This window comes from Poecilia latipinna, unplaced genomic scaffold (genome assembly GCF_001443285.1).
Source record: "Poecilia latipinna isolate Pla-1442-1.1 unplaced genomic scaffold, P_latipinna-1.0 Scaffold1293, whole genome shotgun sequence".
Taxonomy (NCBI): domain Eukaryota; kingdom Metazoa; phylum Chordata; class Actinopteri; order Cyprinodontiformes; family Poeciliidae; genus Poecilia; species Poecilia latipinna.
Window position 1 is genome coordinate 74,213 of NW_015113909.1, and position 19,708 is coordinate 93,920.

Here is a 19,708-nt window from a genome sequence, read left to right on the forward strand (position 1 = left end):
TGTGATCATTCACAACTTCTTCTGTTTGCTCATTGACCCGGTTGCAATTCTACCGGAGAAATCCAGGTCAATGGGTGAAAGTCTACACTGAGATGTGAAGATGAATCTGAATCAAGCGGAAATGTGCAGAAAAGCAATGGCCAGGTTAGATGTTTATATGAAGTGAAGCACTTTGAACTGCCTCGTTGCCATACACATAAACTTAACTTGAGCCAGATTCATAATTGTTTACAGCCACTCACCTCCTCGAAGCACCAGCACGTTCACCTCGCTGCCCACCGGCAGGTCTTTGAGGATGTCCACTACCTGAGCGTGGCTCAGCGTTTGGACGTTCTGCCTGTTGATCTCCTTGATGACGTCACCCTTCAGCAAGCCACGACACCACTGGGCGTCCAGGATCATCTTGACCTTCTGCCCCAAGGGGCAGTCTGCGATGGCAAAACCGAACCCCCCTGGTCCTTTCACCAAGGGTACGCTCACCAGCTCCGGCTGCAACAGGGTGGGGTCTGGGGCCTCCTGGTTGTGGGTGAGCGGAAGGTGCTGGTGTTGCTGCGGGTGGTGATGGTGGCGTCCGCCGTTGCTTAGGGCCGGTACGGCAGCAGCCTGGCGTGAGAGGTGTCCTCCATCCGGGACTGTGAAATGGGGCTCCTGGGGATTGGAGGACGATGGGGTAGGGGAAGCTTCTTTTGAGGCGTTGAGTGAAGCTGATGCATCTTCGCTGCTGTTAGAGTCCTCTGGCAGAGGGTAACCCCGACACAAGACCAGGTCCACATACTGGTTGATTGGGATGGACTGAAACATCTGAACCACGTCAGCGTGAGTCTTCCCCAGCACACAAGCCCCGTTAATGTCCACGATGACGTCACCTCGAAGAAGAACAAAGAGATTTCATTCTCAAAAGTGAAAAATGGTTAAATTAAATACAGAGCAAACACAATCACATCTCTATTTCACTAGTAAACTACAAACTTTAATGCATTTTGTTGGGATTGTGGGTGCCCAACTTTTTCACTTCTGATACGATTACGATATCGCAGTTGTGAGTGTTGGAAAGTACCGATGTTGACCAATGCAATATCAGCACAAGTCATACATACTTTTATTGCTTAGTTTTTAGTGTGGAATGCTAGAAAAGGCTTGATCAAGTTATATTGCACAAACAATAGTCAGCAACAATAGATATTTTTATGTTTCTAGATGTGCAAAGTTGGAAGACAAGTCCCAAAATAGCTACAACTGCAATCATAGCAAAAGGTGGTTTGTCACAGTATTGACTCCACAATTTCCAGAATTTTATTGGGAATAAATTTAATTTTCCTTCCACTTCCCAAATATGTTGCTATATCACATAAAATGTTTTCCCAATCAACAGTATTTATTTGTACATAACTTTATTATGGCAACAGGAAGTAGGAAAGTGTAAAACAGAACAAGATAAGTGACATGCTCATTCTTTTCCACCTTCATCTCCCTGTAAAAGCTGGAGACCTCGTCCTGCCAAACAGCTGAACCGCTGACTGGCCAGCTGGCTAAATGCCCAGAAGAAGATCCATCCCACCTACACAATCGATACCTTCCCCAAGCAAACACAGCTAAAGTTGCACTCCTTAAATGAACTCCATAAACTAACATGGTGGCTCTGACTCATTATATGGTACTACAGTGTTTTATATAAAACATCCCAAAAGACAAGTGGAATAAACATTCTCCAGGAGCTCTAACATTGCACATCCTGGCATGAATAAGTGTAGCAGGTCCATAGTGTTAAGATGCAAGGGAAAGTTGTTCCAGTCGACTGCTCGCTGTTAAAACCCAATGAAATTAATTATATTCATCTTTTGGTACAGTCAATTACCCCCCCTCTCAAGGGAAATGAGACAGTGAAAATAATTACTCTCTCTGTTCCACTTTCTCGTTGATTCTCAGCAGCTGTGCTTGTGTGGCGATCAATATTAGTGTTATATGAATCCTAAGGCTTTTTTCCACAACAGTTATTCAAATTAATTCAGTCGCCCTACATGTGATCACAATGTCCACAGACAAATGAAACGGTGAAAATCCCTGCATATTTGCACCACCCTATTGCGACGCCTTTTACTTGAAATATTCCTGAATGGCTTCATATAGTGCTCACCCTTCAACCTACATAAGACAGGCCAATTAAAACTGTAATTTATGCTTGGATATAAACTCTGACCGTAAACTATAAACTAGATGCCTGTTTTATCGATGATTTCTTATTTTTATGACTGATCATAAAGCTGCCTTATGTGATTCAGCAATGTGACATTCAGTGTGAGGTATCCATGATCTGCTCTCTTTACAAATGGTTGCCTAAACCATATATAAAAGGTCAAGAAAAGTCAAATGCACATAATTTGGGACTTATTTTTTTGGATCACTACGGTGTCCTTGCACACATTTTCCAACACAAACAGTGTTTTCAAAGTGTTTTATTTGACAGAGTAGTGATCTGGTCAGACAACTGAGCTTTTTTGCTAACATGAAAAACATTATGCAAGACTGAAAGCTTAAATTGCCCTGACCGCATCACCGAAGCAGGGAACAACATTCCTAAACACATTGTAGTCAGAGCTACAATGGAAAGGCTTAGATAACACCATTCATATTTTAGAATGGCCTAGTTAAAGTCCAAACCTAAATCCAAATGGGGGTCTTAGACAGTTTTTTAAAACTGATGTCCAAAGAGACTCTCTACGTAATCTGACTGAGTTTGAGTTGTCTTGAAATAAAAAAATGGGCAAAAACAGCCACGTCAAGATTTGCAAACCTGATGCGAATGCACCTTGCAGTAAAATGTAGTTGTATGATTCAAGAAAGTAGGTTTGAATACAAATCCACGCCTTTCCACATCTTTATTTGTAAAAAGAAATTGTGAAAACCATGAATCTTTTTGTTCCACTTTACAATTATATGCTACTTTGTATTGAGCTGACACTCTAGGTCTAAATAAAATATTTCTAAGTTTTGGAAGGCTCTTCAGATCAGTCTGACCTCTGACTGCTAAACAGTTGGTGTCCAGAACTCAGAGAACACTATCATGGCTCTGAGGAAAATTACCTGGGGCAATCTTGTTGTCATGTGCTGCAGGCCCATCAGGAAGGACGTTTTTGACTTGAAGGAACTCATCCGGTCGGTCTCCTCCGATAATAGTGAACCCAAATCCCAGCGGGCTTTTTTTAAGTGATGTCTGCAAGATGGAACCCTGCAGCTGAGATGGATCCCGAGTGAAACCACGCAACCCTCTAGCAGGCTCCTCTTCTGTGGAGATACATGGAAAAATGGAAAATAGAGATAGTAAATAGAGAACGCAAAAGGTGGAAACAAATTTGATTCCAACAACACACTCATACAGCAGTTAGGAGGGAGGCCAGATTCCCGTTTTGTTCCGTCAAGCTTATCTTTAACCACACATTTTAATTGTTTACTAAATGACAACATAAACTGTTGCTGTTTCACAAGTCAAACCTGTATTTATGCTTAATTGCAAAACACCCTAATGCCTTGTCCATTTCTCCTTTTAGCATTCCAGAAATTATAACCAGAGAATCACCTCACACTCACACGTCTACTGCACGCGTGGTTTGTGTACTGATTGGCCGACGTTCAGTTGAACAGTAAAGGATTTTATTTCAAACTGTGGCCTGTATCACAACAACAATCTTTAGACACAGCTTTTTTATAGACCTACAAACAACACATATATAGTATCACATTTGACATTCCTCAACATATAAATCACGTTTTTCTTTCTGGTTGTATTTGTGAAATCAAATACAAACAAAGTTTTTGTTGTGCCTCAAAAACACCAGCAGACATTTCTAGAAATTCGATGCAAACTTAGTTCAAAATTAAAGTGCACATAGTATATATGTGCACCAGATAATCTTCTCAGTTTACAATTAGGTCCTGATAAAAATAGGTTCTTGCAAAAGAGCAAATGGCCACAGAAGGTTTCTGTAAAATGATGAGCTTCTCTTTAATCTGCCATCTGTCGAATGTCGCTCACTGATAGTAATTATACAAACAATCAAAGAACCCTGAGTTTTAATGCAAGCTCAAACAAATCTTTTATAAAGCTAGTAAACATCCAAACATTTAAACATCAATATGCAAATTGGAAGGCAAGTTGGGGTTAAGTGCCTTGCCGAGGGACACATCGACATGTGGGGAAAGCTGAAATCGAACCTACAACCTTTCGATTGCAAGACGAGCCACAGTGGACCTACTGCTTAAAGACAAATCTGAACCAGTCGTTTATAATATGGAATGACGAGAACAAGCTGTATAACTGAATTTATTGTTGACGGTTGATTTATTATTGATTTTGTCTAATCAATATAGGGTCAAAATAGGTTTAAAAATATGTCATGTTTTTTTTCAGCTGGGTAAATTTAGAAGTCATTTCCAACTTAATTTTAGCCTGTCCCATTAGGAAACGTGTTCTGATGTGTGTGTTTGGGTTTTTCATTTGACTGAAAAACTCCCACAGTATTTAACTTTAAACCGTCTAAGCCAAATTGGATCGACCTTTGAGCAATTCAAATCTTAGAGTCTGCTCTGTATGCACAGTTTTGCTCCTTTGTGGATTAGAAAAAAATAACAACTGACTCCTTAAAAGACTAAAATAATATGACTCCCCTGCCAATTACCAGTGGTAAACAATTCAATGTCACTTTACGTGAGATGAATCTGTTTTGCTTTCCCTGTAAACTTCATAGCAAGTTTCCCTTGTGATGCAAGGTGTTGATCATATGAGGCAACTTCACAGAAGACAGGAAATAAATGCTACTGGACTATAGGAGAGAGTGGAGAAAGGGAGGACTGATGAGCCAGAAAGAGACAGAAAAGTAATAGAGTTAGCCCTGACACAAAGAGGTGAATCCTAACTAAATCCTAGCCTCCACTTCCCCTGTGCGAGTGCCAGTTATTTGCTGGGTCCCTGCAGGTCGGGCTTCGTCCCTGCCTGGTTCCCACACTGATAGACAGCTCGACATCAATCTCATTACAGGGGCAGCGCAGAGAGGAGTCCTCCCTGCCTCCCACACCACTCTCTCTCAGTGTCGTAGTGTCATGGGATTTTGATTTGCATAACTGCACCGCAATTGGTTTATGGACGTGACTGTTTTTAAAGTGAAAAGCAGAGACAGGTCGAGCAGAATTAAAGCGACACAAATACTTTCGAAGGTCCCGGACACATTTCCAAAGTTCCACAGTCCAGATATTTCTATTGTGTTAAAGATTTAAGTGTTGGATGATGTAACTTTAATATAAAAGCTCGGATTTATTCCATACCAGATTTGCTTTTTTTTTTTATTTCAAAAAAACAAAAATTCGGTTAGTCAATAAAATAATTTTATCAACTGTACTAATTTAAATATAGAACTTGAATGGACGGACTTTTGAATAACAACCAACATAAACAGTGCTCTTGTTCACCCCAACTTCAGATATAATCATATTAGAGTTTTGTATTCCACACATTCACTGACTTTTCAAGATGACGTGGGAACCCTAAATTTAGCTCTACGGGCCTTACAGCTTGTTTTGATGAATGTTAAAATGTGTCTGCTGCAGGTAAAACGCTCAACCTGCTGAGTCATGTTCACGCTGTGCCAGAAAAACTATTTCCTAAATGATCCCCATTAAAGCAGCATGGACAGAAACCATATCTGGAAAGCAGAGGCTACAAACCAAAGCCGTGTTTACACGGCCCTGATTAAGCTGTGGACAACAATGGGACAGTCTGTTTTCTCAGGGGGGCGAAGTGATTATGTGAAATGTCTGACAGGATTGTCAGTGCTGTAATTATGGCCTGAGCGCAGTGCCGTGCTCCGCTCCTGTGCCCCGTCGCCATTGTCTGACAGGTCAGCCGAGGCAGCCTCGTCAGAATCGCGCTCGGGAGCCACCTCACGCACGTTCACACTGGCCATTAATTCTCATTAACGAGGGTGGGAAGGTGCAGGGTGGGCAGTTAGAGCTGGAGGCGGTGGCACACAGACTGCAGAGAGACTCAGCTATGGGAGGTGGGATCTGCGCGCAGCAGACTGAGGCGGACAGATCTGTCCGAAGGGTGTCTGAAACACGGAGGCCGGCTTGAATGCTAATACGGACATGCTCTGTGTATGCACACTTGGAGGACGGTAATAGCTCCAACTCCTTTTACAACACGGGGGCCTCCATTTATCAGACTCTAGTGTTTACGGTGCGGCGGGTGATTATATCAGTCAAGCTGCAGCATTCCCCACATGTGGGACATGAGAAGTAGCAGAAAGGCAATTTATGACAATAAGTCACACACAACTGCAGTTAGCCCTCTGTCCTCCCATCCCTCTTCCCTGGCACCCTTCCTCCGGTCTACAGAGATCTTTAAGCAGCTGTGAATGACAGGGGGCTAAAGCAGCATTCAGAGAGACCTCAGAGCCTTCCCTGTTTCATATCTACTTGTCAAAGTGAATTCTGCCGCCCAGTGAAGCGTCGTTTCATTATTCAAATTGAATATCATAGCTTCCGAGGCTATAAGCTGTTTATCACCAGCCTGTCAACTGTTAGAACATCCTCAGAAAGACATTTCATCTTAAAGCAGACGGTTAAAGGGCTCTCAGTGTTTGGATAACACACACAATGTGATGTTTTAAGAAGTGCAATGATGGAACATCTGTGTTAACCATGCTGTTGTCCACGCAGGAGTTTATTAGGTAAAGACACAGCAGACTTAAAGCAAAACATGCCAAGTTTTTGCATGTCACTAACTACACTAATCAGCCGGAACATTTTAACAGTTAAAGTAAAAAAAAACCTGAGGATCTCTTACAATTTCCCTTGTGTGGAAAAGAGCAAAAGCGTCTGTCCTTGAAGGTTTTTATTTCAAACATTAAAATGAGGAAGAGGAAGAATTTAAGCAAGTTTGACAAGGCCTGTGGGGGTTCGAGTCCACAGTGATTACTTAACTAAATAGGAGGGTAAAAATACATGCAGCCAGGGCCGGCCCAAGGCTCCATGATGCAGTAAGCAGGGTTTAATTTGGGGCACAAAGTTATTACATACTTATTTACTATCAGTTACAGTGTGTATGAAATGTTCACCACTAATGTTCAGTTCAACATATCAACAAGTTCATTTTAGCCAACTGTGCCTGGGATCTGCTTCTCTTGGTCCTGATCCATACGTAAATTGTGAGCTTTGCGGTCAGGTTCAGCTCTTTCTGCCACATCACTGCAGATGAATCCATAATTTATCCATTACATTTTCTGCTCTATTCCGGACATGAACGCTTGAGGTAGTTTGACCCCGACCTTGAGTTCCCAGTTGGGACTAATGGACAATAATTAGAAGGAGTTTAACATCGGAAAGCAACATAAAGTCTCCTCCACGTGGGCCCACCAAATGCAGGGAAGGATGCAGAGATCAGGTGCAGTGAAGCAGGCTGGGAGGTGGAAGCGCGGGAGTGACAATTTATATTTTCATAATCTGGCTCTGGGAATAAACCTTTAAAAACTGCTTTAAAAACAGAAATGCATGCTCATAAAAACATGCTAAAAACATGAAATAACTTAGAGCAGTCAGATGCAATTCTCTCTCACGTCATGTTTTCTCTATAATTCTTCAAAAACAAGATGTAAATAAACAATTTCACTTTCGGTTCAGCTCCTTTCTGAACAGGCAGTGGATATTCTAACCTCCTTATTTAAGCAGTAACTGAACTAACTTTCCTAAACCACTAAAACTTTTTGCCAGAAAACACGATATGCAAGTGGCATTTGATAGTTAGTTTGCTTAGATTTTAATATCTCATCCAGGGCACAACTTGAAGATTTCCAAAACGTCCACTCCCACCTAAATCCTTGTGGATTTTCTACTTTTAAGAAGGACATAACAAAGGTTTCATCTGATAGAAGATTCTTTGTAAGTGCAGATAAAAGGTCAGCAATTTTTTTTTTGCTGAGAGTTTTACCTGAGGGTGCGGCTGCTGGTGGCTGAACTGCAGTGGGTGTGTCGTCACTCAGCTTCCTTTTTGCTTCCATCACCGGATTTTCAAACTGGGTCTTCTGGTTGATGTGGCTGCACAGGGGATAGGAAATAACGTTATGTTACAAGAACAGCAAATAGGACAAAATACAGAGTAATGTTTGAATATACATCCCAAATAATTGCACATTTGTCTCCCTAATTTTGAGAAAAGATCTTAACTGATAGTCAGTTACACAGATATGTATCTAAAAACTAAAATTTCACTCATTCAATCCCTCTGTTCTCTCTATCTGGCTGGTCTACAGATAGAAAGTCTCCACTGTTGCTGCTACTGTCTGATGACGATGCAAAGCTGTGATTTGACTATGCGGGGCGTATCCTGAGCTGGCCGCGATGTCACAGCTCTAAACATGTAAACAGCATGTGCTGTGCACACCCAAACATGCCAGAACCAAAAGTACTAAAGGCAAAGATATTAAATAAATAGCAGCTCATTTACAAGGTACAGCACACTTCACTTTTATCACACAAACATAATTTAAATAGTTTTAGGAAGGACGCAAAGCTGTGGTTTATTTTGACGTGCAAAGTTTTCTTTAGGATTATCACTTTAAGAAAGTGTTTGAGATAAAAACAAGAGTTTTAAAGGCTTTTTGGACAGATTTAAACATTTGAGTTACACTTTTTGAAGCAAACAATCTGCAGAGAAATAAGAGAAGGGAAAAGAAGTGCCTGGAAAAAATTTCCAAGAAATAAAATCTTTCACAGCCAAAAAAAAAACAAAAAAAAACTTTGCAGATCTTTATCCAAATTGTAAGGTCAAAAATGACAACCTGGACAGTTAAGAGAGTAAAGAATGCTGAAATCACTTAATATAATATAAAGAAGTGAAAAGAGTGAAATGAGGACACACTGTTCTTCCATTTTACCCTGAGAACAATCTGTTCTGACCCTGAGTTGGGTGATAAGGAGGTGGACAAGCGATACTGATGTGGGCAGATGTCTTTAAGGACGAGCTGGATGACTTCGAGAGGACGAAGGACCAAGAATCTCCCGACCTGTGCTGTCATTTCCTGGAAGATTCAGTACCTTGGAGAAGTATCCAAACCCTTTTAACGTTTCTCACATTTGGTCACGTTACAACTACAAACGTCCATGTGTTTTACTGAAATTGTTTGTTACAATGTAAAGCAGAAAGAAAAAGTTATGAGTTTTTTGCAAACAAAAATGTAAAAATAATTAATAATTAAAATAAGTAAAATGTGGATTTGCATTCAACTAAAGCTGTTTTGCTGGAAGAACTTAAGGGTGTGTTTTTACCAGCTTTACTCCTCTAGAGGCTAAATTTTTGGCCCATTGTTTGCAAAATAACTAAAGTTTAAAAGCTTGATGGAACATCAGTGTTAATTTAAATTTACAGATTGACTACCGGGATGTGGTTAGCTGCCTTGAATGGTTTGAAATTAAACATACTACAGTCGCTCTAGATATGTTCAACGTTTGTTCTACAAACTGACGTTGTTTTAAAGTCTCCCTGACATTATCCCTGACCTGTCTGCCGTGTTCTTCGTCTTCCTGATGATCTTTGCGCTCTCTAATCTTCTCAAACAAATATCTGAGGCGTTCAGTATTTATACTGAGATTAAAATACACATACACTTGGCAGCGCTGTGAATTCTGAAGGTCAATGACTTTTCTGGAGTTCCTCATGAAACCTAAATACAAATGCATACCAAACCTTCCATTTTTTATTTGTAAAACAAAATGATCGACCAGTTCACAAATATGCCCTATTTTGTGATCTGTCACATACAATACCTTAAAAAGCACAGCTGTTTGTGGATGTTGCATGAGAAAATGTGGAACTGAGTCTGTAAAAGTGAATTTTTGCAATTAAAAGTGCTTTTCTGAAGCAGAGCTACTGGAAGAACAACATCTTTATGTTGGTCTTTTGGCTCTAGAAGAATCCAGAGGACACAGAAGCAGCATGGTCCATTCAGATGCAGCTCTAAAAAAACTAAGTCTACACCGATATTCACATTGGGATGAATTTCCGTAGATGTCCCACTCAAGTGAACTTTGGAAAAATCTTTCTCGAATGTAAAATGTTTCTGCTCATGACTCTTCTCAGACATATAAGCAGAAACAGGCCATGTCTTCTTGCCCCAACATTAGGTTGGAATATTTTATTTCTTGTGCTAAAGTCTTATCTTTGTATTTACGTTATGTCTTTATTTCACTTATGTTTACAAGCTCTGTGTATAATAGAGGGTTCTTTGAAGGCCATCTGACAAAGCTCGGGTCTGCAGCTGCAAGGATTAGATAAACAGAAGTCAGATCTCACAGCAACCTGCTGAGGACTTAGTTCTCACAGCATGTCTTTTTTTTTTTTGCACTTCTTCTGTCCTGATGTATAAAAGAAGTAAATACAGCTGTAAGTCAGAGCCGACACCGATGGAGAATTTCAGACACACTGCTTTCTTCTTGTACAAGATATTAAACAAACATGACTGAGTGCTTTTCACCTTTAACGGTGCTTAGATAACTCCATTTTTTAGACTCTGTACACAAACAATTAATCAATTATCAAACTAATAGACGAGTATTCCAATGATTGTTTGATTATGGTTAATCTGAATACTTGTTTCAGCCCTAACAGGGGTGTAATTAGTTTTTTCACATCTGACTGAGGCCTCGAACTCATCGGAGAGAAGCAGTGTTACTCCCTGGATTAAACCCAGGATGTCTGACGGGAATCTGCTTTGTGTTTTCAAACACTTGCGGGTAAACTGAAATATTTCTAGGTCCTTGGTGAAGACCCAATCTTTTTGTTTTTGTTTTGTTTGTTTTTTTCCATCATGTTTTGTAAATCCCTAAAATTAAAACAAGATCTGTGTTATTTTTTAAAAAGACTGTAGCTCATCTGCATAATGAGCTTGAACAGGCAGAAATCCCAGCCATGACACTGCACGGTGAATCAGTCACATGCTGAGACGCCGATGCTATACGCTGTGTGTGTGCCTTCAACACAAAGCGCTCTTGCTGTGTATGACTCATGCACAGAGATGCCCAGCCCATTAAGTCTGAGGAGATAAACACCCCCCACCTCCCTCAAACCCCAACTCACACCCCTGTTTCAGTCATTTCCCAGTTCACCATCTCACTTTCTCACTCTCCGGTTGACACGCCTCGCAATTCGGGGGAAATAATTGGACTTGGTGTCACATCGTGGTCATTTATTTGGAATAAAAAATAGCCGGACGAGAAAAGGACGGTGGCAGAGGAGTGAGTGGCTCTCAGTGACCCTCCAGCATAAACCGGCATGATGATTTCCCCCGTGCCCGCACGTCTCTGCCTCTTTCTACGCAGTAATGGGACTAAAACGAAATAACGTCCTCTTGTTTACACTCTCCATCAGAACGGGATCTCTCTGCTGTTTCCCTCTCTGGGACCCCAGAACCTTCATTGTCTGCTACATTCTCTAGATTCTCTCTTTCACATACAAAGACAAAGCTCTAAAGCAGAGATGTGGTTAATTGTTCCCTGCAGGCCTGCGGAAAAATCCAGTTTGAAAACCAGCTTAGGTTAACCGCATCCCATTGTGTACGGGGTTAACACCAGATTTAATAAATAAGCTCATTTGGACTTCACAGTAGTAGCTGTGTTTTTATTGACCTTAAGATTGAGCAAATTGGAATTTCTAAAACACATTTGTTTAATAGAAACAAAACAATTTTTAATAAAAAGTTTTTGTGCTAGGCTGATGTTGTTCTTCAGCTATATCAAAGTCAATGTATTTCACAAAACTGAAATGGAGACACTTTTTTCCCCCCATCATATAAGTCATGTGATCAACAACTAGATGTTACTGCTAGAGAAAAAGATGAAAAAGAAGACGTGGTACAGCATGTTTTTTAATGACTTATTGCTTGAATTGCATTTTTAATTGCTTCTTATTTAATAGAAACAGCTCAACTTCAAAATTGTGCTTTTTACACATTAGCAGAGTATCAACAAAGTCTCTGTGTACCTTTGTAATGGAAATGCAGCTAGTAACAACAGCTGGAAGCAATCTAAACTAATGAAAGAGACCTGATTTGGCCCAACAGTTGTAAAAGGATGCACACAGGTGCAGCTTTTCTTAAAAAGTCAGATTGGGAGCATGCCGTTAGCTATTTCATCTACATCAGCCTTGATTCACAGCTGCAGCCCTTTGGGTTCCCTCCTCAAACCCCTGAACAGAACAGAACAGGGTTTTACTCACTCAACATAGTAGGTGCCAAACTGGGGGTCCTCAATCTTCTCCCAGCCATAGGGAAGCTCTGAGGGGGCAGAAGAGACAGGTAGAGGGGCAATAAATCAGCTGCAACATAAACAACAGGGGTGGTGCAGCCACAAAAAAAAAAGAGGTTGTCTTTATTCAGATCCATGTGTTCACTGATTCATACACCCAGTGAAGTCAGTGAGGAGTGTGAGCTGTTAAATGAAGTTTGAGTATAGAGGAGACTGGAGAGATGGACGGACAGAGTGGGTAGATGGATGGATAAATTAATGGATGGACATACAGCTGCACAGTGGATTTCCATTTTCCATCAAATGAGGAAGAATACACCCCAACGTCTCAAACAATACCAAATCCCCTCCCTCTCTCTCTCTTCCTCTGCTGGTGCTTACTGTACGTGTGCAACATCCTGACTTTCCACAACTGTCTGACACAACACATGCAGAGCAGAGGGGATCTTTACGCAAGAGAGGGCAGGAGAAAATTGCCTTTTGAGAGATGCTGCACTGATTAGCTCTCTGCGTGTGTCCGTGGAGCCGTTGAGGGAAGACAGGCAGACGGGAGGTTTGAGCTGTGTCACCAGCAAGGCTGCGACCGGGGCCGCTCGGCTGCTCAGCCTCCGTCTGTTGGCCTGCGGCCCCATCCCGAGAGAAGGGGGTCGCGAGCAGATTGCCATGTGTGACGGCAAGTTGCAAAGATGCGAGTAGAGACGCAGAAACTCACCTCCTTCAATGCACTTCTCTGGAGGCTTGGCTTTCTTGGCAAGACGGGGGTCTAGCCAGGTGGTGGTCTTTGTGTTGTGACTAATAATACAAACAAAAGAGAGAAAGATTCATATTTTAGCTACTTAAACTTTTGTAATTGCTCATTCGGGAATTTAACAATACCTGTTAAAATTTTAACAATGCTCGTAGGCTTTCAAGTGCAAGATAGTGCAAGAGTCAAGAGAGAAGAAAAGGAATGGCTGAGCCACTGCAGAGATCATAAAAAGCAGAAAAGAGAGAGCAGGTCAAGGGTGGTGAGCCCCATTTAGCCTGTTGTTTCTCTCACTGGCAGAATGAGCTATTGATTTAGCAGCAAACAGGAGCACCTGGCTCTCTGAGGCTCGGCATTGACTGCTCGCCACTCTAACGGGCCTGGTAAACAATGCTGGCCTGCTGCTTTCAGTGTCAGCCAGCAAACTCCACATCAAACACGGGGGAAACGAGGGGAAAGAAAACTTAATTGTGAAAAATGTAGCTGCCATCGCTGAGAATTCAAGTGGTCAAAAGGATCTGCACCAAGTTAACTAGATAAAAAAAAAAAACAAACACTGAGGAAAAATGAAACGGTTTTATTTTATTAAACTAATAAATAGTTTATTAAACAATAAATAAAAATGATACTAACAATAATATATTTCAAAAATAACCAAATTTAGCACTTTCCTACAGCTAGTTATCCAATTATTTTATTGTTGATGCACAGAGAAGAGAAATTGTGAGGTTTACATGCACAGGCATATTAAATGTAGAATTAAATTTGGAGGAATTATTGTGCAGAATAATTATTCTACCTCCATGTGCCCTGTGTAGTAAGATTGTGAGTCTGATAAGCAAATGTACCTAATTAGCCAGACTATGAAGCCACATATAGCTTGTCAACAACGGTCAGTGTGAAGGAATCTAATGCTTCCAGATAAACGGCTGTGATGTCTCAGAATATGATCAGAACTTGATAAAGTAACACAAGTAAAGACCTGAATGCAGCATGGCTCCAACATAACCGACTGTAAAAATGAGAAAACTCTAAATTTAGTTTTAAAGGTAGTAGAATGATGTTACCGCTTATCTAAACAACAAAGAAAATTAGGATGATAAATGCAAAAATACATAAATATGTCTTTTGATGTGGTCGTAGAGTGGCTCAGTGGCAGTGAAGGCACTGAAAAATGTACTTGACATATAAAGGTTATATTCATCAATAAGGCTTTCCTCTGTTGGATTCAAGACCATGGGACATCTACTGTACATAAATGCCTCTCTGTCCGTCTTTCTGTGAAGTAACTGACAAAGATGATAAAGATTAAAACGGTTCTTCCCATTGACCATTGAGTGATACAGTCACCTCATGGCCACTGGTGTCAAAAATAAAAATAAAAACAAGAAAAGGTGGATTTTGATGGAAGACAGAATTGTCTGAAATTTATATTGTGTTTCTGCTACATTTGAATAGGACTTGTTGCATCAAAAAGTCAAATTTTTATAACATTTTTCTGGGTTAAGTAAAAAAAGGAGTCAATTACAGGAAAAAGCCATGAGAAAGGGCTAGGGTTACATTAATGTAAGGTCTGTATGGTCTGTTGGTTGTCTATTTTCTATCATGACAAGAAAAATTCCCAAAGATTGAGAAAATAATTAGAAGGACATTTCAGGGGATTGCCACATTTTAGGCCATCACACACAGCGACTCGACCCAGTTAGGAGTTAGATTAAAGTGCCCACCTGACTGATCTCCAGGCTGTGTGACACATCATTAAATCAGGTTTTAAACCATTCAAATGTAACTTTAGAAAATATTAATGACTTTAAAAGCAACCTGTGCACCTTTTGCACCTTAAAAGCAAACAGTGGAAAGAGGAATGCTGTGGTAAGGACTCGTTTTCAGAACTTTCCACAATGGTCAACACAGAAATGAAAGAAAAACTGGGAGAGCAGGAAGTGGAGCTAACAGAGATAAACACAGAGGTGTTATAAAAACAAGGAGGACGAGTGCCAGCAGAAAGGCTACTTACTCTATGAAATAGACCATGCCAGTCTCTGTGTAGGCCATTTCCCAGTTCTTAGGCAAAGGCTCTTGACTTTCATCCAGAGTGTTCCAGACACGCATGTCCATGGCTCCTGCTGACTGGTTGTAGCTGGGGACAGTCTTCCTCCAGTCTGCCTTGTCCTTGTGCTCTGCATCCCGGCAGGAAGACAGAGACATGGGCACAGAGACAGTGATAGGAATGGGATGGGAGTAGGGGTGTGGGAGGTGATAGAAGGAGAAAGAGATAGGTGGTGAGATTGTGGCGCCATTGGAGCTCGTCTGGGCTCCTTGCATGTCTCTCTGTTGCTGCTGCCGCCGCTCGGACTGCTTTCCCCCTCAACACAGTGTGGACGCTTACATCAACAGGAGTTATAGGGGTTGAGAGAGAGAGAGAGAGTGAAAGCGAGAGAGGGAGACACAGAGAGTGTACGGGAAGAGGAAGAAAGAACCACAACTGCCATAGGATTTGCATGTCAGCGAGGATGTGCTGCCTCGGAGGCAAGGGCAGAACGCTTCAGCTCAACCAGGAGCGCCACATCTCTGCTCTGTTAGTATCACACTGCTGCTTTGTGTGTGTGTGCGTGTGTTTGCGTGTGTGCATTTGCCTAGTCTGCATGCAAGAGGGTCTTATCTCAGGTTTCCATCTGGCTCTGTGTGACCTTGCTTTAACATGACATTGAATGTTCATTCTGTTTGGCAGGACTGAGTGAATGGCATACAGCAGAAAGTGATGGCTGTCGACTGCAGGAAGTCAAGATCTTTTTTGTGTCAAAGCTGGGGCCTTTTTTAATAGCGGAACCATGGAGGTTTTTCTGCACTGAGATTTCTTTTGTTCTTTTTTTTTTTTTTTAATCCGTCTTGATGCAAACATAGCACCGTAGGTCACAGTGGGTTTAGGCCCTTGCGGAGAAACATGAAGACAATCAGTGACAATGTGAGCCTCATAAAACTGACATGAATTCTAAAGAACCACAAAGGAAAAATGGGACTCGCAGTAATGGCTGGGTTGAACTGCCTTTAAGGCATCGCAACGCTGTGTGTGAGTACCAAGCCATCTACATGACGACACAGGGATGGTTTCAGAGTTTGAAGAACCATTAATCTTCATCTGATGGCATATTCTCAGCTGGCAGTCACGGTGGCATCAATAAGCGCTGAGCCTTTACTCATTTTAACATTTTTGCTAGGAGGGTAATGAGATCTTACAACATTAAATGGCTCCAATCTTTGGCAACATAATGGCAACAACATCCTGTTGTTGCCATTATGTGACAACATTATGTCACATAATGTCACATTTAAATGCGAGTTTTCATTATGAGCCATGGAGATGAAAATTAGTTATGTTGTATTTGAAGACATTTAAAAGTATTAAAAGAAGTAGTGGTTGGGTTTTTGTCAACATTCTAACCCTTACCTAGCATCATGGGATATGGATCTTCCTGGTGTTTTCTGAACATGTTCAGACCCATAATTCACTGGAGGGAGTTATGGTGTCCGTTCTGGTAAGTGAATGAATTGGGATCAGATCTGCCAACATCCCTCTCAATGTTGGCAGTGAGAGAGATGAAGGGGTTTTCCTCATGTGCCTGTTGGACGGATGTGGCTGGTAGAGATCTCAAAAACCTGGGCTGAGTCGAGTTTGAATTTCGTCATCTCTAGTACAAAATATAGACTCAAAAAATCTGAACTGATTATTTCAGAATGAACAAAGACTCTTAAAAGTACATTTCAAGTGGGCATTAAAATCTTTCTGATTTCGATTGAAGGACAGATCACTAATCATTATGTGCACCATGTCAGGACATCCTTCAGAAAAGGACAGCCAATCTCTACCTCAGAGATTAGTTGCCCTCAGAGACGTTTTGGCAACATATCTGCTTAACATGGAGGTGATTAGCTGACCTTGCATGATAACAGCAAATAGAAACAACTTTGTAGAAAAAAAAGGACAAAAAAGTTAGCAGTATAAGAAAGTAAGCGCAGCTATGCTAAAAAAAATAATAAAAAAACTACAAGCGCTGCAAAAGCTGAAAAATAAGAAAAGACAGATGGGTTTCTCACCTCCCACACCATTAACCATAGGAGGTCTTTCTTCTTCCTCCTCCTCCTCTGGAGCTGTGCTGTCCATTCTGTCCATCTTACTGACTGAGGTCGTACGTTTCCGCTGGACCTCCGTGTCAAATTCTTCGTCAAACAGAACCTGGTCCACCAAGTCTGGCTGTACAGGGCTGGGCTCTGCGGGGGGTTTAGGGGTCCCATAGTAGTTACCTGGATGGAAGCAGAGACAGTAGGTTGTATTATTTGAATATTTAGTGTTTTCAAGTGAAAATTACGCAGTCACTGACATAAAACAATGAATTATGTAATAATCTACATCAAACTTCAATCTTGCAGTTGGAAAAAAAAAAAAAAACATATTTAAATTCAGATTAAAATGGTTGGTATTGGTCAAACTGCTGTTTGCTGACACAAGAACAAAGCCCAAAAACTGAAAGGTCATCCATGAAGAGGCAGGATAATAAAGTTATTTTTATTGGCTGTGATATTATAGTAGAATCAAATAAATGCATTACCTACTCAGAATGCTAATAAGTGCTGCAGAAGTGTTGTAATCACCCATTTAATTTGGGTATATGAAAGCAGAGAAACAGCTAAAACATGCAGGACAGAGAGACTGAAAACCACTGAAATGTGAGAACTTCTGTTTAGCAACTGGAGCTTGAATAAAACAAAGTGATGCAACAGAGCAATTGATCCCAACACATGTATGTTAAACAAAAACATATTTTCCAATCAACATCCAACCTAAATTCACTGACAGGCTGCTAATGGACAGTAACTGGACAGGAAAACAAAACACTCTCTACTTATCACTCTTTTATTCCTCCACAATAAAGTGAAAGTGGCGTAACACTGCACAATAATCTATATGTGAGAGTGGGACTTTTCATTGTAATTTCTTATGAAATGTCTTATTCTTTCATCTTTATTTTAAGTTTCCTGCCTAGAAATATTGTCTGCAGGAATTGCAAATATAGAGACGTAATAAGATACACTATTAAAACATGGGAACGGCTATCTTCACTTCACAGTGTGCAACAGAACTGAAAGACAACTATAGATAGAGAATTACTTTGTGGATCGCATGTAAAGAACCAATTTTAACTGAAGTGCAAGAGATTAGTGGACTGTTTTCAAAGCACAATGGAGTCTGAATCTTAGCGGGGAGTCTAGTTCACAGCTACAAATCATATGTGTCAGAGTTGCACTAGTTCAAAGAAAATGAGGCCAAGGTTTTGGGTTTTCTTTTTTCACGTTTGCTGTCATGTCTCTCAGATTTTGGAACAATCTTCAAGTTAAGAGGAAAAAGCAATTCGGTTTTAGCTCCATGTGTTTAATCGGTCCCACACCAGATCTATCCACTCTCTGGTTTCTCATCTGTGGCAGGAACCAACTGTGATGAAGAAACTTTCCCAAATGTAATTTATTTTAACTGTCCTTGTTCCATTTACTTCTTGCGTTTTCAGGGTATCCTTACTGCATTTATGCAAATATTGCCTCACAAGATTCTAGATTGGCCCTTTAAGTCCATCAGCTTGGGTTGCTGTCATGTTGGCGCCTCAGGCATCAAACAGTGCTACTCTACAGAGCGAGGCTTTGTCTTTTACCCAGCTTTAGGAGCGAGATGACCCACTTTACCACTCGCCACCTTTTCCCCCTAAGCAGAGGAATAATACATAACACAAAGCAAGAATTTAAAGGCATAAGAGGTGAGAATAATGGTGAAAAGGTATAGTAAAATGATGGAGATGCACTGGTTGTTGTCTGTATGTGGTTATATAACCTACTTGTGTGCTTGGGGTTCAAATTGAAATTGAAAGTTTTATGCCCCATGAGTAAGTCTACTTGGGGAATTTTGAGTTATTTACAGATTCTGAAAGTGTGGATTCTAAGTTTTACACTGACGTCCAACGCAGGAAAATTAATGTAATCAAGAAGACATGACTATTTGAATGTTGGCACTCAGGAAACCAGATTTCTGAGAAAACAGTCCTGTTGCTCCCTAAACCTGATGAGCAACCTGGGTGTGTTAAAGGCTATTCATTTACATTACTTTGCATTAATCCTGCCTCCCAGCACTGATTTCAACAGTCTTCAGTCAGAGGCATCTTCAGATTTGCTGCTTACCTGACCTCTAACAGAGAACTTCTCTAACCATTTCTATTACCATCCATGACTCAACTAAGGTTGAATTTCTTTGCAATTTTCTGAGTGCAATACCAGATGAAGTTCTTTTTAGGCTTTTAGCATCTATAACAACTGAATGTATGCTTTATTAATATCAGAATAAATAACATAAAAAGATTTTACACATGAATGCAAGATCCATCAATTCAAATTCTGATCTAATGAACCAACAATCAACCAGGAAATGCAATAAATTAGAGAGTCTTGCTAAACAATACATCATCATTGAGTCACATAATCACATTAATCCACATTTTAATCCACAAATAATTATGTGAGAAGTATTAAATCCTTTACCAGGTTGGTAATTAACAGGAAGCCTAATGACGGAATGCAAAATGAGGGAGTTGAGTTCGAGTGCTAATCTGTTCTGTTCACTCTGTAGCTCCAGAAGCT

General features: G+C 40.7%; 1 protein-coding gene across 3 annotated transcripts in view; it reads right to left on the reverse strand.

Moving 5' to 3' along the window:
- The window catches only part of magi3a (membrane associated guanylate kinase, WW and PDZ domain containing 3a), a 128,338-nt gene that overhangs the window by 16,359 nt on the left and 92,271 nt on the right, over positions 1–19,708 (reverse strand). For all 3 annotated transcript variants that reach the window (XM_015055052.1, XM_015055054.1, XM_015055053.1), the window contains exons 4-10: positions 17,126–17,332; positions 15,048–15,210; positions 12,998–13,077; positions 12,257–12,314; positions 7,976–8,082; positions 3,082–3,282; positions 243–866 (exon numbers count right to left, since the gene is read on the reverse strand). In XM_015055052.1, coding sequence (XP_014910538.1) covers positions 243–866; positions 3,082–3,282; positions 7,976–8,082; positions 12,257–12,314; positions 12,998–13,077; positions 15,048–15,210; positions 17,126–17,332 — 1,440 coding nt within the window. The remainder of the gene's footprint in view (positions 1–242; positions 867–3,081; positions 3,283–7,975; positions 8,083–12,256; positions 12,315–12,997; positions 13,078–15,047; positions 15,211–17,125; positions 17,333–19,708) is intronic.